Source organism: Gobio gobio, assembly GCF_949357685.1.
Source record: "Gobio gobio genome assembly, chromosome: 2".
In the NCBI taxonomy this organism is placed as follows: Eukaryota; Metazoa; Chordata; class Actinopteri; order Cypriniformes; family Gobionidae; genus Gobio; species Gobio gobio.
In genome coordinates this window covers 38,735,662-38,755,555 of record NC_137098.1, presented here as the reverse complement: position 1 = coordinate 38,755,555, position 19,894 = coordinate 38,735,662, and the positions used below count along the sequence as shown (strand labels likewise).

The 19,894-nt window shown below is 37.8% G+C and overlaps 1 protein-coding gene across 3 annotated transcripts; it reads right to left on the bottom strand.

The window, feature by feature from the left end:
• Positions 1-2: 2 nt before the first annotated feature.
• Positions 3-18,893, bottom strand: mylk3 (myosin light chain kinase 3). 3 transcript variants are annotated; one of them, XM_079846060.1, is made up of 13 exons: positions 18,586-18,893; positions 13,900-13,993; positions 13,444-13,783; positions 11,956-12,443; positions 10,904-11,009; positions 7,900-7,993; positions 6,284-6,393; positions 5,561-5,702; positions 5,126-5,196; positions 3,823-3,951; positions 2,593-2,745; positions 686-821; positions 3-570 (listed from the first exon to the last, which is right to left on the bottom strand). In XM_079846060.1, the coding sequence occupies exons 1-13, from the start codon at positions 18,661-18,663 to the stop codon at positions 493-495; spliced, it is 2,019 nt and encodes a 672-aa protein (XP_079702186.1). In that variant the 5' UTR covers positions 18,664-18,893; the 3' UTR covers positions 3-492. The 3 variants fall into 3 exon arrangements, with proteins under 3 accessions (XP_079702186.1, XP_079702184.1, XP_079702185.1); XM_079846058.1 differs by lacking the exon at positions 18,586-18,893 and adding an exon at positions 15,441-17,237; XM_079846059.1 differs by lacking the exon at positions 18,586-18,893 and adding an exon at positions 15,441-17,237 and having other exon boundaries at positions 686-818.
• Between the last annotated feature and the right edge of the window lie 1,001 nt (positions 18,894-19,894).

The following is a 19,894-nucleotide window of genomic DNA, read 5'->3' as shown; positions in this document are numbered from 1 at the left end:
AGTTGAGTCTCTTATTCAGATTTAGTTTCCAGTTCTAATCAGTGAGCTAAACAAAAATATAGGATTTCTATACACAGTGTATAATATACAGTGTCAAATTTTCATGCTATGTTTTTATTACTAAAATAAAATACTGAACCATGAGAACCAAAAACACTTCCTTTCAAATAATAGGATAAGGCAGTAGTGCCCAAGATAAACACCTTCACAGAAGGGACAACAGCTTTTTCATGTGGTTCAAAAGCACACCCTGCGATCCATGCCGTACACTCCTGGTGTGAAAGCATGATGAAGTGTAAATTAAATGCAATAGTGTTGCAAGGTACATTAAAAAAAGTGACACTTTTTAACAAGATATTATTACGCTGGCTATAAACAAGGCAAGAGCATTAAACATTTTCTACAAAACCATTTCATATCATTTAACAAATTGAGACATGTTTACGTTGTGATGTCCTCTAAAGCTACTGACACTGTCCTCCAGGTTAATAACTAAATTGGCATACTAACTGATCTGCTCTGCTGAAACCTCTTCAACCTGTTTGCTGCAGCAACCGCATAGAAATGTTTCTGTAAAAACAAAGAGTGACCATCAGAGCAGGATCATGTGTTATGCTGGTAAGTGGTACAATTATTCAACACCATTTAAATCCCTTTAAAAATCGATGAAGTCATTATTCCATACCTTCCACTGACGGTGAGCAGCAAGGTAACGCTGAAGCCTCATTTGAGACTTGAGCCGAACTTTGTACATCTTGGCCTTGTCCTCCAGGTTATTTAGCCAACTATGCTTCATGCACCCTGATGCACTCAGACGGCTGCTGCCATAGAAACACACAAACACACAGAAACATTAAGGTCTTAAAAACATCATCATTAAAAACATCCGGCGCACAAAGAAGCAAACAGTACCATAAGATGCAGTATACAATTCAAGCTCTTCTGTGTAATGACTATATGAATCATGTATTGTTTTCAAGCCTTAGACAGAGATTTGTTTTGGTCATTGATCAGGCACTTTCAATTTATAGACCTAAGAGATGTCAACAAACGTTAGTAGATCTAGGTTCACTTTATTATACATTATATATAATATTATATATTATATATATTCAGTGATTAGTTCAAAACAAAACTTGCAATCTTTGTACTTGACCACTTGTCTATTTGCATGACGATTTCCGGTATTTGGCCCACGGCTGTACATTTACACTCAAACTGACCAGCAAATGCAACTTTCGGACGTCATCTTTTTTTTCAGCTCAACTGTCACAGAATAGAAAGCACAGGATTGTGGGATATCAAAGGCAGCGAAGGATACAAATATGCTGCCTTCAAAAATCGATCAGATGAAGGTATCTCTGGAGACAGGAAGTGAAGCTAACATTAGATTCGGATGTGCCTTGATGCCTTCCTGCCTTGAAATGTGTCCTCCAAAGGCAGCATTTTCCAAGTTTCGGACGCAGCCCAAGTGTTCAAGAGGGCGTGAAGACTGCAAGTATGTGTAGAACTTTTGATTACCCAATGGGACACACTTATATGTGCCAGAGAAACAAGCATGCAGCCATCTTTAGAATTTTGTCTTTGAACTGTTTTTGCGGTAGCTCTGTATTCCTATAGCATAGCTGTTGAAGAGTATCTGGTGAAGTGGATTACAATACAAAACGGAAAACAGAACACGAGTGCAACGCTAAAAATGTTTTTTTTTTACAGAGCATTATTTAGACATTTTGATTTTCAATACTTTGTACTTTAAAATAAACAGTATTAATGATAGGGCACTGAACTTTGGCATTACTCACTGTCAAGTGGCCAAAAAATGGCACAGTGAAAATGACTGAAAGGAATGTCCTTAATAAGTCAACCGCACTGAAAGACAGCGTAAAATTTGCAAATTGTGTGCAAGTGCATTTTTACCAGTAAGAAAGATATAATCCAGCTGTTTATACTACATTATCACCATGCCAATAATCCATTATTATTCATCGGCCGTATTCATCGGGCCGTGGGGGTTGTGATGAGGTCATTAGACAAAATTGTCACCACAGATAAAGAGAAGGGAGGAAGGCCAGGGTGGGTGTCATGCTGCTTCTAAATGCACCTTGTCGAAGCACACTGGATCATTAACTATCACTTTTATTGCGTAGACCGTAGTAAGATGGTGGGCAAAAGACAATGTGCCCTCTCATGGCAACCTGCTGCGCAAGCCTGCTATTATCTCATGCCAGCTGAGCAGTACAACCCTGGGTCAGAGCAATGTGAGGGTGAGCTCCAAATGCTCTAAACTGCACCAGGCCATGTTACATCACCAGCCAATTATATGTAATTTGTGCCAATTTTTGCTGTACAGCACTGCATTTTCAGAGGTTTCAGTTTTGATGTCAGGATGCATTAAAGGAACTTGATCAGGTCAAAGTATAGGGCAATGACTGAGATGGAAGAGAAAAGTGAGGCTCTTAAATCCACAAGACAAGAGGCCAGAAAGGCGAAGAAATAATAGAAGAGAGGCTGTATTGAAGTATGCGGGATAGAAAGTGTGATTTGCGGTGTATTCTGAGGTTTTGCATTAGCGGAATAATGATGGATAGATACCATTTAGCGGGCACAAGGAGGCTGGAAATGAAGTCTTTGGCTTCTTCTGACACATTCTCAAATGCTTCTGCGTCAAAGTCCCATTTGGCATGCAGAATGTTGTTCATTGTTTCTGTGTCGTTGTCACCCATGAATGGAGAAAGGCCACTCAAACTGAAAAAAGAAATCATAGGGAGTGTGAATAACTCAAAAAAATCAGTTTTCCCTTTTAGCTTTTAGCATTTATACCTCTGTACCATTCTGGTAGTTGTATAATGTTCATATTGCAGCACTGCAAATATGATTGTCTTCTCATGATTAATCAATTGTAGTTGTTCTCATTAGTATGCTTTGGTTTAAATCATCCACTTAATGAATAAATGGTGACATTTAAGGTTCTATTTGTTAACATTATGCACTAGGTATCATGAACTAACAAAGATGCATTTTCAACATTTCACATATAAATTATTTCATCTATTATGAATGAACATGGATTAACAATTGATACTTAATGCACAAACTAAGGTTAACATACTTGTAAAGTGTTAGTGAACAAATATGAAAATAAAACAATTCTACATATAAATGAATATGCAACCCTAATGCCAAAACGGTATCTAAACACTTTAAAATGAGGACAAAAACAGTAATGACAGCTGTTAGATAAAAACCCATAATTAAATTTATACAATGAATGCTGAAGACTTTCTCAGAGAAGTGTGAAATAGGTGAAACACATATTCTCTGGACGGGCAAGCCCTAAATCTCCACTAACAGCTGTCAGGTAATTAGCATTGATTCAATCATTGAGGCTTGACCGCTATTGGCCAGTACTGCTCATGGAGAGCAGAGTGATGAGTGCACAGGATCAGACATGGGACATTGTGTTTGTTTGTGTGTACTTTATTTTTATTTTTTTTTGACTGCACGAGAGCAGCAGGGCTAGTAACATGCTTTCTGAGCTACTGGTGCCCTTTTATCAGGGCTCAATTGAATGCTCTTAGATGAGCCCTCTAAAGCTTTCATGGGCGTTGCATTTGCATTTGGCTTTTGATCTCTGATATTTCACTCAGGAGTCTATGCCACTGTGCAATTCATTGCATGAAGAAAGGGGAACTTTTCTTTCTATAATGCAAAAAGCATCAAATAATAATTCATAGTTTATGAACGTTGATCCTGATCTTTGGAAATCAGCATTCGGAAATTCTGCATTCATAGATCTGCTTTATTGCCTAGTTGTGTACTCACAGCATGTATGTGATGACACCAACACTCCACATGTCTGTAGGAAATGACACAAAGTCATAGTTGACAACTTCTGGTGCCAGGAACTCTGGGGTTCCAAAGTTGACCTTCAGCTTTTCTCTGGGTCTATACCTGGTGGGAGGGGCAAACACATTTACTCAGTAACTCACAACCCAAACCGATTGAACAAAACCTTGTCAATGAAAACACCAAGTCAGCTAAGGACCTAGAAGTACTTTTAAATTAGCTGAGCATCAAAGACCACGTAAAAAAGACCGTTCATTTATGCATTTTTGCACTCTACAATAGGAAATCAGAAAAAAGCAGTTGCAGCCCACATCCATGGCTCAACGCAACAATGTTTGTATCAGAATAGTCACTGGATCTGTACCCTCTACCTCCACACGCGTCTGCAAAATTGTGTTTCCTCCAGAAATCTGAGGTGCCTATGTAAGTGGTATCCCTTGGTGACAACACAAAGAGGCTCAAAATCACTTTCCCTAATCTTCACATTCAATGTACCTCAGAGATAGAATGATCTTCCCAACTCCACCAAAACTCTCCACTTTCAGAAAACACACAATTCCCCTTTGAGGACATGACTCTGTACTTTTATTTTACTCTGTAATTTTCTTTTGTCCTTAAAGTCTGGTACTTTGTAATTGTGCCACTTCTCAGTAGTATGTATTGCTTTTGTTGTAGTGTTTCTCATTTCTTTGAAAAAATGTGCCACACCAGTTCTTTACTCGCACACAAAAAATCTTAACTTAAAAGTTATGCCAGTTACTAACAGCAGTTACAAGGTACAGTACATTTCGATGACTTTGTAAAGACTCGGATTGTTTGGTAACACTTTATTTTAAGGTGACTTACTATAGTAATAACAGTAAATGATGCATAACCCTAAACTAAACCCTAACCGTAACTCTATAGTAAGCACATGTAGTTCATTAATATTACTCAGTACTTATTTGAGTAAGTACAGTGTAACTACGTCACCTTAAAATAAGTGTAACCGATTGTTTTAATGGATTTAAGCTTTAAAGCTCAAAGTAAACAAAGCTCTCAAGCAATTTTTACTCATGAAGGAATGTGACTGTAGTCATGGTGACAGCACAGTGGTGTGAATCAGAACACATGATGCCAGCTAACAACTTTGTTTTATTATGTGTGAAATTAGGGACATAATTACCCAAGACTGAGAAAAGTGCTTCTTTTGTACACTTAAAAAATATGAAATGTCATGTTAGCATTGACAAGCCTACTATTTAATAACAAGATAATTGAATGAGGTCTGCTTACTTACTTTCTGGCGAGTCCAAAGTCAATGATCTTGATCTGATTCCCTGTGCTGTTCACACATAAGATATTTTCTGGCTATATTGCAGAAAATAAAAATGAACATTAGAAAGAAAAAAGATTGAGATTAAAAATAAATTGAAACTGATTATTAATACTGAAACAGCAACAATATATACAAAAAATTGTAGTATTTAAAACGATTTATTGTTAACGGGGTTAACATCAATATTGTATGCATTCCATATTCCTATAGATGACATGTTAACAACAACACGGGGCACAAGTCCAGTACGCTAATTCAAACGACATTCAGACTGCTTATGTTGACATACATGGGTGATTCATTGGTGGCTTTTTCCACAGAGATACCCGACACTATATGCACTGCTAATCCCGTCAGTATCACATTATAACATTCAGTGCAGTGTGTGGGGTTTACCTTAAGATCTAAATGGAGAATGTACTGCTGGTGAAGGTACTGAACCCCCTCACAAATCTGCCTGGTAAACACGATGGCATCCAGCTCCGTCAGCTGGTAATTCTCATCAATGATTCGGTCAAACAATTCACCACCTTCCACACTGAAATAACAAATCATCACAAATAAACTCCTCTCTTTTATTTCAGTCTTGGACATGCATATTGACATTAAGTGGCTTAAGCCATGTGGGTGCCAGTATTTTTTAATGCTAAAGCAAAGCTCTTTCCTTTTTGTGGTACCTTCATAAAAAAATATCCATCTTCCAAAAATTGTCATCATTTAGGGTAGTCTTGTACTACAGATATTGATATTCGCTATATCATACAATTAAAAGCTTTTTTGTCAATTCAATACCAAAAGAGAATTAAATCTGTGGACAAGGCCGGAAGATGACACACCAAAGTGGCATGTGTGTGGGAGCTCTATGTTCTTGTGACAGGATGTGAGGATCAGGCCAGGAGAAAAAATTTGCTTTGCAAATGATCAAATGTCCTGATGAATACTGTCCAAAGTAGCCACTAATTAACAGTTAGAGCAATATAATCATAATTTAACAATAGTTATGAAATGTTCATTTCTTGCAAAACTCGTTTATTTTATAATTAGAGCTACGCATTTAATCGAACCTACTTGGAAACAATCATTCTGATTTGAACTAAGAACACTCTGTGGTCTACTTACTATTCCATAATGAGTGTGAGGTTAGTCCGAGACTCGAAAGCATCATACAGCTGAATCAGATTCACATGGTTTAACTGGTTCATAACTCCAATCTCATTTTTCACTTCATCCTGGAATGAAAGCACAAATAAATAAATAATTCCAAAGCAAATAAATACTCATCATGCAGTGCATGCATTTCTTTTTCAAACAGCTCTAAAAGATTTTGAAATGGTGTTGTTATACTCGCAAAAGGAGGACAGCAGCAGTGTTCAAAATTAAGTCATTAACAAGAGATAAGCTATTTCAGAAATCAAATTGCACAGTTAAAGCTTGAAGTAAATTTGCAATGATTGCATGGGGTATAACAAAAACAAGCGTTTCCGAAATGGGGGCTTGACAGCATTTGCCAACCCTGTAATTGTCTGCCCTAGTTACTCTGGCTCTTCCTGTCCTCCATTCTCTGACCCAGGAAAAGCATTCAATTATCCCATAGAAGCTTCTCTCTCTCTCTCTCTCTCTCTCTCTCTCTCTCTCTCTCTCTCTCTCTCTCTCTCTCTCTCTCTCTCTCTCTCTCCCTCTCTCTCTCTCTCTCTGGCATACATTGGAGCAGACGGCACATGGAGCAGGAATGGCACATCATGTTGTCACTAAGAAGGAGCATTTCAAAATGCAAATGTTTCTAGGAATGACGCTTAGAGAGATTGAGTACACTGTGTGAGACTGTGTTGTTGAATTCTTTTACTCCTTTGACAATTGTGTCAAGTGGCAGGAATTAAAACATGAGAGAGTGAAAATGATCTGCATTTGCCTGTCTGATTGCTCTCTAATGGTGGCAACAGGCAGATCAGAGGGCAGAGAATGGCATTGCATTGAGGGCAAGTGCTTATGATAGAAGTGCCATCATTAAATGTAATTATCAGCACTTGCTGAAGCATGGAGAATGTAGCGAACAGATGAAAGTACATGTTATTCTGTGCAAAGAAAAGATTTATATTTCATATTATATGAAAACAGCTCAATGTTTGAAGTGCTGTAAGACATGTTCCTGGATCAGCAGATTTTGTTTATCCTGGAACAACATACCTGTCCAGAAATGTAGTCCGAATCCTATCTGTACCCCTAAACCTAACCCCTATGTCATCCCTAAAATCAGAGGGAATTGATAGTTGAATAACACTGGAGCACCTAACCCCGGTTGTAAGCCTAAACTTGACATAAACTGTAAACGTGTCCCTCAAATCTGATTGGTTGATTGGAAGATGCTGATTTAGGAACATGTTGCACTGAATGTGAATGAAGTTCACCGTATAAATATTGTGTTCTTTTCTGCTTTTGTTTTTAATGCAGATACTAGAAACAACATGCGCTTCCATATCCTTGAGGGACTATGGGTGTTATTATGTTATTTGAGAGACTGCAAGTGTGTGTGTGTGTGAATGTGTGCTTATTTTTTCATATGCTCATATGTGCAGAACTGTCAGCGATTGTCAAGGAAATGTTCTCATAAAGCATCCTAACAGGAACAGAGTGATGGACAGATTGGAGTGGGAGGAGAGAGAAAGAGAGAGAGAGAGAGAGCAGGGGGGGGTGAACATTTTTGAAATGCTAATGGTTTATGCATGTTTTGTACTTACCCTCTCTTTCATTCCCCGGACCTTTATAATCTTAGCAGCAAGCATAAGACCAGACGACAACTCTGCACACTTGTGTACCTGTCCAAAACGGCCTCTGCAATAACACACATAAAAACAGATTTCAATTTATGGATTATGGACATCACTTCAACCCTTGTGAAAGTTATCTCACTATCTGCTGCTGTTCTTCTCACTGTGCACTTACTGTGCTGCACATTTACTTGGAACTGTGTTTCCATGCTGTGGCTGAAAATAATTTCCATGCAAACAGACCAGCTCAACACCTGCCCAAAATAAACTCTGCCGATGATGGGTCAAAAACAAGCCAGTGCTTACTTATTTGTGGTGTATGTGGAACAAGAGAGGAGAGGGGGTGCAAATGAACCCTTGTGTGTTTGTACCAGTCATTCAACTCGTGCTATATATTCCATCTGCCAGTCCTGGAGAAAGTGTCCCCAGCACCCCACACTCTTATCTGCTGCACTAATGTCAGCATGTGAAGGGAAGAAACAGTATACAGATATCGCCAAGAGGATTTATTTTTTACAGTTTCAGTTATACTATCAAAATAATTTTATGTATAGATTAAAGCTGATTTTCAGGGAACATAATATTAAATGCATCTTATATATTTTGAAAATATTTTTGTCTCATTTGACAAATTTCCCCTATTTCAAGCATGAACCTTTTTTGTCTCAACTCATGCTATTAGAAACAAGAAAAATATAAATAATTTGTACAATATATATATATATATATATATATATATATATATATATATATATATATATATATATATATATATATATATATATATATATATATATATATATATATATATATATATATATACATATTTACACCGATCAGGCATAACATTAGGTGAAGTGCATAACATGATTATCTCTTCATCACGGTACCTGTTAGTGGGTGGGATATATTAGGCAGCAAGTGAACATTTTGTCCTCAAAGTTTATGTGTAGGAAGCAGGAAAAATGGGCAAGCGTAAGGATTTGAGCAAGTTTGACAAGGGCCAAATTGTGATGGCTAGACGACTGGGTCAGAGCATCTCCAAAACTGCAGCTCTTTTGGGGTGTTCCCGGTCTGCAGTGGTCAGTATCTATCAAAAGTGGCCCAAGGAAAGAACATGAGAACAAGAACCTTTCATGGAAATGGTATTCCCTGATGGCTGTTGCCTCTTTCAGCAGGATAATGCGCCCTGCCACAAAGCAAAAATGGTTCAGGAATGGTTTAAGGAGCACAACGAGTTTGAGGTGTTGACTTGGCCTCCAAATTCCCCAGATCTAAATCCAATCGAGCATCTGTGGGATGTGCTGTATAAACAAGTCTGATCCATAGAGGCACCACCTCACAACTTACAGGACTTAAAGGATCTGCTGCTAACATCTTGGTGCCAGATACCACATCTTTGGGGGTCTAGTGGAGTCCATGCCTCAATGGGTCAGCAAAAGGGGGACCAACACAATATTAGGAAGGTGGTCATAAAATTATGCCTAATCGGTGTATATATACTGTATATATATATATATATATATATATATATATATATATATATATATATATATATATATATATATATATATATATATATATATATATATATATATATATATATATATATATATATATATATATATATATATATATATATATATATATAAACTAACTCAATCGTTTTTTTTTTTTTTAAATGGATGACTAGTAATTTCCTACAAGTAAATTCTGAAAAAATAGAGGTTTTAATGAATGGACCAAAAACTTTGCAAAAAAAAAAATTGACTCAAAAACTTTATTTAATAGCAGTCTTTCATTTCTAGCATTTATAAAACTGCACTTTTCCATCTTAAAAATATATCTTAATTACGACATATTCTCTCAACGACGAATGCAGAAAAGTTAGTTCATACATTAATAACCTCAAGGCTATGTAATGCTCTACTGGGTGGTTGCCCAGATGCAGCAGCTCCTTCTTATAGAACCAGGAAGTATGACCATATTAGCCCGGTTCTGTTAACACTGCATTGGCTCACTATTAAACATTACATACATTTTACAATCTTGCTGATTACTTATAAAGCTCTAAATTGTTTAGCTCCTCAGTACATGACCGCGCTCTCAACGCATTATAGTCCTTCACATCTATTGCGGTCTCAGAACTCTGGCCAGTTGATAATACCTAGATTATCAAAATAGAGTGTGGCCAGTAGATTCTTTCCCTATTTAGCATCCAAAATCTGGAACAGTCTTCCTAGCGTTGTTCGGGAGACAGTCACACTCAGTTTAAATCTAGATCAAAGACCCATCTCTTCAACCTGGCATAAACAAAACACATTATCACATTTCTATGATTCAAAACATCTGATGTACTTGTTACATCGCAAGAGGAATGGTATGCTAACATTAGTCTGTCTGTCTCATTCTTACCCCAAGTTTTCCGTAGTCAACCGGATCTGGTCCGTATCCAGACCGTATCCTTTAAGCTGAATTTAACTCATTCCATAATTGATGAGAGTTACACAGTTGTTGAATCAAACTGAATCAACACTGATTTCAACTGAATAATGACCGTTTACTATTGTCTTTTTAGAACTGCTTTACAGCAGAACTGAATTCAGTTTGCATTATTGGATCATTATTTTCCTGTTGATCACATAAGCTGCTTTGAAACCATCTATACTGTATAAAGTGCTATAAAACTAATGGTGCGACTTGATTTGACTACACACAGGTTAAACTAAGCAAGTAGTATTAAAGTGATAATTCAACAAAATACGAAAATTCTGTCATTATTTACTCACCTTCATGTATGATATTCTTTCTTTTCTGTAACGTAAAAGTTTGGTTCCCAACATTCTTCAAAATATTTTCTTATGTTCCACAGAAGAAAGCAAGCCATACAGGTTTAGAACAACATGAGTAAATGATGACAGAACTGTCCTTTTTGTGTAAACTAACGTGTTTATCCCTTAGCACATGGACTCACCCGCCCAGCACATCATTGGGGTTGACTGCGTAATATGAGTTCATGGGAACCTGCTTGGCACTGACGATGCGATGCTCAAACGGGGCTGGAAGAGATGGGCAGTCATCTAGAAAACAAATATCAGCATGTTGATTTTGCGAACGCTTTCACGCTTAATTTAAGGTCTGTGACAAACTACAAGCTGTATAGCTCTAATTACAAATGATGGATTTGATATTAATTTGATTTACAAACATAATTCACTTTCTAGGCGTTGTAGGCTGATCATTTTTGTCACATGGTTGCTTGTGTCATTGTTAATTACATGCTGTCCACTGTTTGCTGGTGTCATCTTATTAAACAAATTTGCTCAGGTATAGCATGACTGCTTATGACATGCATACATTGCTGTCAATGCCTGTTTCAGTGTACTGAGGTAAAGAGCAGGGTTGAGAACCAAGAATTGGTTCTTATTTCTTAGCCACGTTTTACAGCCTATTACAGCCAGCTGTTTTTAGTTCATCAAAAAAGTGCAACCAGCTCATACAGCATAACTAGTGTCTGACTCCCGAACGAATTACTTTTATGAGACGACTCCCAATCTATTTACTCATGAGACGGATCTTTTAGTGAATCAAAATCTTACATCACGGTGTAATCTGACTCCCAAACATGACTCATGATGAATCTTTTAGTAGATCATTCACACACTGCACCGACTTTCAAAGGAATAAGTATTTTTACATGCACAGTTATCAAGCTATATAGCAGGTTTTTGTGTAGTCGAGCTACATGAGTCATCAGAGAAGAGAATAGATATTGCTGAAGTGGGGGAGAGGAGCTATTTTGATAAAAGATTACGAGGGCACATGAATGAAAAAATATATATATGATGTGCACAGAAATCACTCATAATAAAAACTCCAATATTCCATAAAAAATACAAGAATCAATTTAGATTTCTTGGTGATTTTAAAGACCCAGAATCATACATATTTATTTCAAGATTCCCATCCTTAGCTATAAGTGAGTGTATATCAACACAGTTTCACTTCAAGGAATGAATTACTCACCGATGATCAGTAGGCTTGACTCCGATTTTCTCAGAAGTGCTGATTTTTCTTTTTCTTCCTCAACGAGGGTTGTGTTTTGTGGACTAGTAATTGCACAGTTCTTTATTGGGTCAGATTCCAAAATCTTCTCAGCAGTTTTATTTTCATTTTTCTTGATAGCTGGTTCAGATCCTGTCTTTCTCTCATCATGTTTTGGCACAGGTGTTACCATCTCCACAGTGTCTTTATGTTGTGACTTAACCTCTGCATCCTTGTTGAAAGGATCTTTGGTGCAGAGCTGAGGTTTGAGAGGAACATCCACCTTCTCCTCCAGTTGTTGTTGTTGTTGTCCAAGAACTAATGGTTTCAAAAGGGCCTTGTCCCCAACCTGTGAATCCTCTGTCTGTTTTTGGGGAACCTCAACCTTCGGCTCCTCTTGTTGTCCATCAACTATTGACTCGAGTGAAGCCTTGTCGCAATCCTGTGAAGCATCTGCCTGTTCAAGTGTCCTGTAAATAATCAAAAGAACAACATTTGATGTGCCCTCTGTAAAAAAAATTTTTCATGTGAAACCTTGATATCAGTTGAAAAATATGTAATGGAAATCAGCAAATGCAGCATAGTGGGAAATTTAAGTGGCTTTATAATGGATGTGTTGTCTATGAAATATTATGTGGCTGCATGTGAGAGGCTACTATGAACAACAGCAAACCCAATAGCATAACAAGGTCCTTAAGGGGAATGTTTTGTATAAAACGAAATGGCCTAAAACTCATAATGCCTGGCAGGCTAGCAACATGCATTCAGTCACTAGTTACAATAGGCTACCGCATAGTGTAATCTCAAGACCTTGGCCATTAGTCTAATGAATTATACTTTTCAGCATGCACAACACAGCCTATAATTTCAGTCTTTTGTGCCTCAGTACAGCTAACATTAAAAATACAGAGCACTATCAGCACTCTGCCTTGTAAAACTCATACGACAGAAGAGAAAGGCACGGCTGTATGATTATGCTTTATAGGATTTAGAAGGAGCTGTTCTAGATGACTGTGATGTTTCTTTTCTGCTCTGTTCAGAGATGTTATTAAGAGCATTATTCACTGAAAATGATCAAATTATATTTTTCATAAGTGTTATTTTATATCTCGACTTCTGTGATGATTGTTCCGGCCACTTTAGCAGGGTTAATTACAATGCTCTGTAAATGAGAGGTCTCTAATATTCTGTATAGTTCTTATCTGGTGTAGAAAAGGGTAAAAGAATCCAGTATTAGTGGCATCTTCACTGGCATCAGCTGCTATGTAATTATCTCCAAAGGTGGCCAAAGACAATGTTCGGTCTTCCGTTATAACCCGGTTTCTTTTCAGCCCATATATAGTTTTTGACACTTTCTGCAGTCAAAACTAACATATCATTGACAACATATCTTTTAAAATTCAAGGCTGAAGGAAAATGAGCACATTTTACAGCATTTTGCTTAAATGGCAGCAATTTGTAATTTGTCACCTTTCTTGCTGAAGAGACCATTTTTTTTCCACTTTAGTTGTTGTCACAGTGACAGATTTAGCATTAGCTGTTGTGGCGGTCGAGCTATCTGTCTCTTGCTTGGATACATAATATACGTCAATATCCTCAGCCTCCAGCTGGACTTCAGGAGCAAATGTCTGGACCTGCGCAGGTGCTCTGCTCTTCAGTGTGACCTCCTTGGCCTTTCGTAAGGGTTTGGAGCTTTCTCCTGTACTAACAGGTATCAGAGGTTCACTTGCTCCTCTAAGGGCTTCTGGAGAAGGTAGGCTGCTGGGATCAGTGGGAACAGTGACCTCTGGCTGCTGCAGCTCAGTCTCAGCTGTGGATAATCACAGAGTCATGTTTTGAAGAACCGTACATTGACATGCATAGAGGAAAAAAGGCTCTGACATATCACTTCACAAGCTGTTTGCTGAAAATATATTTTATTCATACCTGGAATCACTTCTTTAACCTCCTCTGAAGTCTGTGTGCTCTGGTGGCAGTAACTGTCATTTGGTTTAATGCTGTTGTCATCTGGTTTGTTTTTCTGTAAAAACAAATGCAGATCTATCACACTTTGTGTTGTGTTATGCCATATACTGATTGATTAAAACTTGTATTTATCTTTGCCAGCTTTCTTTTAAGTCTTGAAACAGAAGTGTACATTTTGTTGATTTGTAATAACAGAACAGAATTTAGAGAGCCTATTCAATATTCACTTGGATATTTAAATGGATGTTTTTACGGATTTAATTTCATGCATTTGCCAAAGTTAGATACTTCAATGAGTAACAGCATCATTATATATTTAAACATGAAGTGGCTGTGTGAATTATAAGAATAGCCTACATGATGGTGCTGATCATGGTGGAGCATCATTATAATAGTCAATCTGTTTACAGGATAGCACTTACGCAGCATCATGTTCACCACACGACTCAGAGGGCATTTGTGGCAAAACATTCCATTTTGTGGTTTTTGTCTGTTGCTGCATGAAATGCTTGGTATAATTACACTGTTTGACAAACATATCTGATAATTACACACAGTGTGGAGGTTCCATTTTCTAAACCTAAGCCAACTATTGCATCATTTACTTGGATCCAAAAGCACTTCTTTATTTATTTAAAAAAAAAGAGATGCAGTTCTCAATTAACAATATAGCATCTCTCTGTACAGCCACTCCAGTAAAAAATAAATGGAATATGTCATCTGACAAGCTGTTCTGAGAGCATTTTAAGAGGATAATTAACATTTCTATACACTGTGCTTAAAGGATGTGTGATAAAGGTTTGGATTTAAGCTGTGGTTTTGCTGTTGCAAAACTGGGTTCACATATACTCAGTCACCACCATCAGCTCAGTCACATATCCAGCCTAGGAATTTGAAACACGAGGCCCGTTCAGCCTCATCATAGATAAAATAGCAACCTTGGTAAAAGGTTAGATTGGCTGTAAACTTAACATGCTCACTAGCAAGAATAGATCAGCCAACAGAGTAAATGGTGGATAAATTTACAGGGACATTTCTAGTTCAGCTGTCAATATATACAGTAATTGAAAAGTTATCAATTATCTAAGAATAAAAAAGGGATTTTAGCTTCATCTATTTTGACAATTGTAAATGCATTACTGTGAACTAGGGTATGTCTTACTTTGTCATGCTACACTAAATTATATTTAGTCATCTGTTGACCTGACAGCTACACACTGAGATGCTGTGCATAATGTACATAATTACTAAGGACCTAATTCAATAAAAAAGGAAAAATACAAACTGAGAACAAATTGAGGTATATGCAGTATGTTCAGTCCTTATGCTCTTTTTATCAATCAAAACAAACAACATCTTGAGCAGAGTAGATATTATTTCACAAAGAAGGCTGTTTTGAATTTGTCCTCATTTTCAGGGTCAGCTCTATTCAGAATATTTGTGTGCTTTTCTGTTTATCTTTTTTTGCAGCAGAGATCTTGGATGACCAGGATCTTACTGACCTCTTCCTCTACAGTGTCCAGAAGGCCTTGTCTTCTCCATGGCACCACTCCATTGAGGATAAACTCCACTATTTTTGAGTTACGGAATGCATTTCCCACATACCCTATTACTTTTTCCAGAGTGGACAAAGAACTTTCCATACATTCAATCTTCTTTCTCTGCTCCTGACTCTCATGCTTGAGATTATGAAGCAGATCCACAGTTTCCCCACAAAGCGATCTGACCTCAGTCAGCAAAGGGAGCTTGCTCTCTCGCTGGCCATTGATCACGTTTGATTCTTGAGCACCCTGCTTGTGCTGCATAAGGCTCCTTTCAAGTGCTTCCATCCCTTGACACAATAAGTTCAGCTTGTGAAGCACCTCTGTCTGGGTTTGTTCAATCTGTCCCACCTTCCCCTCCAGGTTGTTCAACTTGACCTCCACATTGCTCAGACTACCTATCAGAGTTGGACTCGGCTTCTTGACTGTCCCAGATGGAGTTCCAGAGTTCTCCAGCCTGCTGCCTTCATACATCTTGGCAATACATGTGGCCAGAGTCGCCTGTTTACTCATGGCTGCCCCAGTCCCACTCAGTGCAATGAAGAAATGTAGAAATAGAGGAAGTCCCACTGATCAGTACCTCCGTTGGTCTCTACTCTTGTCTGAGGTATTGTGTGCCTCTCACAAAACAGACAGCTTAGACAACCCTGTTGTTGGTACGTGCCAGAGACATGACACCACTTAAATAAACACCTCCATTGGGTATCTTATCTCTCCACTTCTATTTTGCCTCCACTTCGCTCTCTCTCTCGCTCTCTCTCTTCTACAGTGGCACAGGCCTTTTATATGACCTATAGTGGGCCCTGGTGATTGCCAAAGTTCCAGTGCTCTCTTGACGTCACAAAAACATTTAAATTCTCCTCAGCAGATGCTGCTGACAGGTGGGCACGCAAGGAATGACCTCTGTAAATGGCCAGTCATTAGTTAGAGAAAAGAAAAAGGAAACATCCCTTGTTCATATTCTTATCACGTTTTCTTTTTTAATTCATTGCTACACAGTAGAATCCATTTCCTTTAAGATTCAACCACTGGATCCACCCTATGCCAACTATATCAACCATAACACCCTCATCTTTGGAACGTGACATGACATTGGCGGACATTTTAAGTAAAAATAAACCTCTGTGGACATCGGTATGAGGATGAATGATGTGCTACAACTGTCTCTCTCTCACCTCATCTAGTGAATACTGTGTCTTTCTATTAGCTGAATCTTAAGGCTACAACAAATTATAAATCTTATCAAACATATCATGAACATAAAAATCTTTTAAAGACAAAGTTTTTCAATCACTGTATGCATGACATTTTTTTAAAATACCAGGTATGCTCTACAATAAGGTTCAATTAGAGTCATAAACTAACAATTACTTTTTTATTGATCTTTATATTTATAACATTATAAATTGTATAGATTGCCATTAGCAATAAGCTAGATTTATAAGTTATATAAATTAATTTATTAATTAACCTAGACTTGTAAAAAACTGAATGCAGAAAAAAGTTAAAGTTAAAATAGTAGCATACAGTGCTATCAACGGCAAGGTCATAGGTTTTATTCCCAATGTGTGAACTGATCAAATGAATAGCTTGAATGCAATTCTGAGTCACTTGGGATAAAAGTGCCTACCAAATAAGATACCAATAATATGTAAGGGAACCTTGAAATCTCTGGATGTGCTGTCTGTAATGTCAATTCCCCATGTGTAAGCCAGGGGCTTTTTGTCTGAATCCTTCTATAAGAGCATGGCTTTCTGTAGTGTTAGAATGCCAAAACACAATACTCACAATATAGTATAACCTTATTATGCAATAGAGATGGAGGCCAGGGACAGGACAGCCACAGGAATGTGGCTCCATGCTGACTATTAGGTGGTGGAGGTATGGGGGGTTGTATCTGTTGTTACAAGCTGGCACAACATGAGCAACTCAATTTCCAGTCCACAACAACTCCGGCCAGTAAGATAACTAACGTCACTAGGAAAGAATATCTGTTCTGGCAGAGATAACTTTAACACTCCTTAATATATTAAAACCTCTTTGATCTTTGATATTTTTTTCAAATGTCACATAAATACGTTGAGTACACAGTGTGCATTAAGAGGAGAAATGCTAGTCTGCTGTACTTGTGGTACATCATGTACTTGTGGAGTCTGATAGAAATGATGTGGCTTTGTTAATGGATGCTGTTGTGCACAGTGGCGTTTATCCTTGCCCTCTCTGAAGGGAATGTTTGCACAGTAGTCTCGTTTTACAGTCCCTTCTGTGCCCTATAAATGTTTGACATGGCAGGGACCCTTAGCATCAAAGGTTGAAAGAGCAGATCTGTCTTCGACAAGAGCACTCAAGGCGACGGAGTGTAAATTTGATGTAAACAGACCTTTCAATAAAACATCACTTTGAGTGCTGTGAAGTGTCGGGATGAATTAAAATTCAATCAGTTGTCATCTCTTTAATAGGCCAAACTAATATGCTTTCTCTGAATAATTGTTTCTCTTCTTCACTCCCCCACATAAGCAGATTTGCCTTTTCTTTTTTCGTCTTTGTTCTGAGAAAAGAGATGAAATTGTGCTGATGTACAACATCTTTAAAATGTTACAGACAATGATCAATTTGTCATACGTCCAAAGGGCACTATTGACAAAAATGTGTTCAGCCTTTTGCAACAATGCTGAGATGATTTGCCACAAAAAAGAAAAGTAAAAAATGGCAATGCACACATCTGTAACAACAGCTCAAGAAAGAAGCTTATAAATGATCAAGGTAAGCAAATAAAGTAATTAAAGTAATTACAGATTAATTTGAGTATAACAACCCTGACTTGTTTGTTAGTACCAGTTCAATCTCCTCCTCTGAAGTTTTAAAAGACTGATTTAGCTACTAAAAAGAGCAGTTTAATGGTAAATGTTCCAATAACCTAAAAGTGGAGTCTCCCAAAAGTAACTGCATATTAAAAATAGGTTTATATATATATATATATATATATATATATATATATATATATATCAGTTACATTTTCAGCTGAAACATTGTCAAATATATATTTTAAATATATTCCATAGAAACTGAATTTTGTCTTCCCCTTTGCATGAAATCAGGATCTTACCGTGAATTTGCGTATATAGTTCGACACACTGAAGCCCCCTGTCCTGAGAAGCGTTGATCTGTACAGAGAGGTCCCCATCAAATATTGCCTCTTATCCTGGGTTAGTAGGACTCACAACATTCCCAAAATGGGCCGCTACGAGCTACGAATATTCCGCAGACCTGGACTCTCAGGGTTCTGTAACATTCTGCAATAGACAGATCACCCCTCAAACACTAACTATCTTATCACTGTTTACTGGGTACGCGCCCCTGTCAGCACGGCAGTAGGCCCAGAAAGTACTTCCTGCTTAGAGATAACAGCTGCCTGAGATTAGTGTGAGTATGCTGGAAATGTGAGTGTTCTGTTTTATTAATAGGTCTCAGATTTGTCTTTTTTTTGGGGATGGTCCCCACAGGAAGTTTTCCTCCCTACACAGCCAGGATGGATGGATGGTTGGTTGGTTGGTTGGAAGGATGGTGATATGACGAGGATGCTGGGGGTCAGACTAATTTTCAGTTTCCCTTTTTGCTGTTCTAAGAGAACAGGAAGAGAGATTGTGTGTGCCTATACTTGTGAGGGATCTGATCTTATGCACTGACCCAATTTGGGACAAATGCATTAGTCGTGCCCAGACGTGTAGGCATTGAGTAGCTAGGCTAAATCCTTCCTGATAAGGAATCTTAAAGAGTCGGAGCAAATGTTGATGTAGACTATAAGTGGCCAAACTATAAGACCACCATGCAAGCTGTTTTGTCGGCTCTGGTTTTAGAAGCAGATATGTAAGCCAGGAGGCTGATGGAAGAAAATCCATCTCTGATTGGTGGCATTGTGCCTGGTCGGAAAACGTTTCTCTTCATGGCAGGCTACTATTGCCTCTAATACCAGTAAGACTGAGGTGCATGTCGGTGCATGTCAGTGATGTTTATATGTAACACAATTACAGTGGTTGATATGATGCTAAAAGCAAGTTCTAAAAAATGTGTAAATAAAAAATCTAGTATCCTGCCAAGAAGTGCAATGGATTAATTCACTGCAGCTTCGCTATTACAATGATGGGTGTTCTGAAAACCTCCAAATGTAGCTTGTTATTAGAGGCAACATCTTCATCTTATGATTTGTTCAAAGGGCATGTTAAATTATGTGGGTGGTGCTCCAGATGGCACTGACAACTCTTTAATGTTAAAACAATAATGTGATTCTGTGACAGGGCTGTTGTTCCTGTTAGTAATGGGACAGGTGGCATCAAGTATGGCGTCTAACATGACTCACATGCACTTTTGTCATCGCTGTGCTCTATATGACATGGATTTTAATGACTCAATATGCA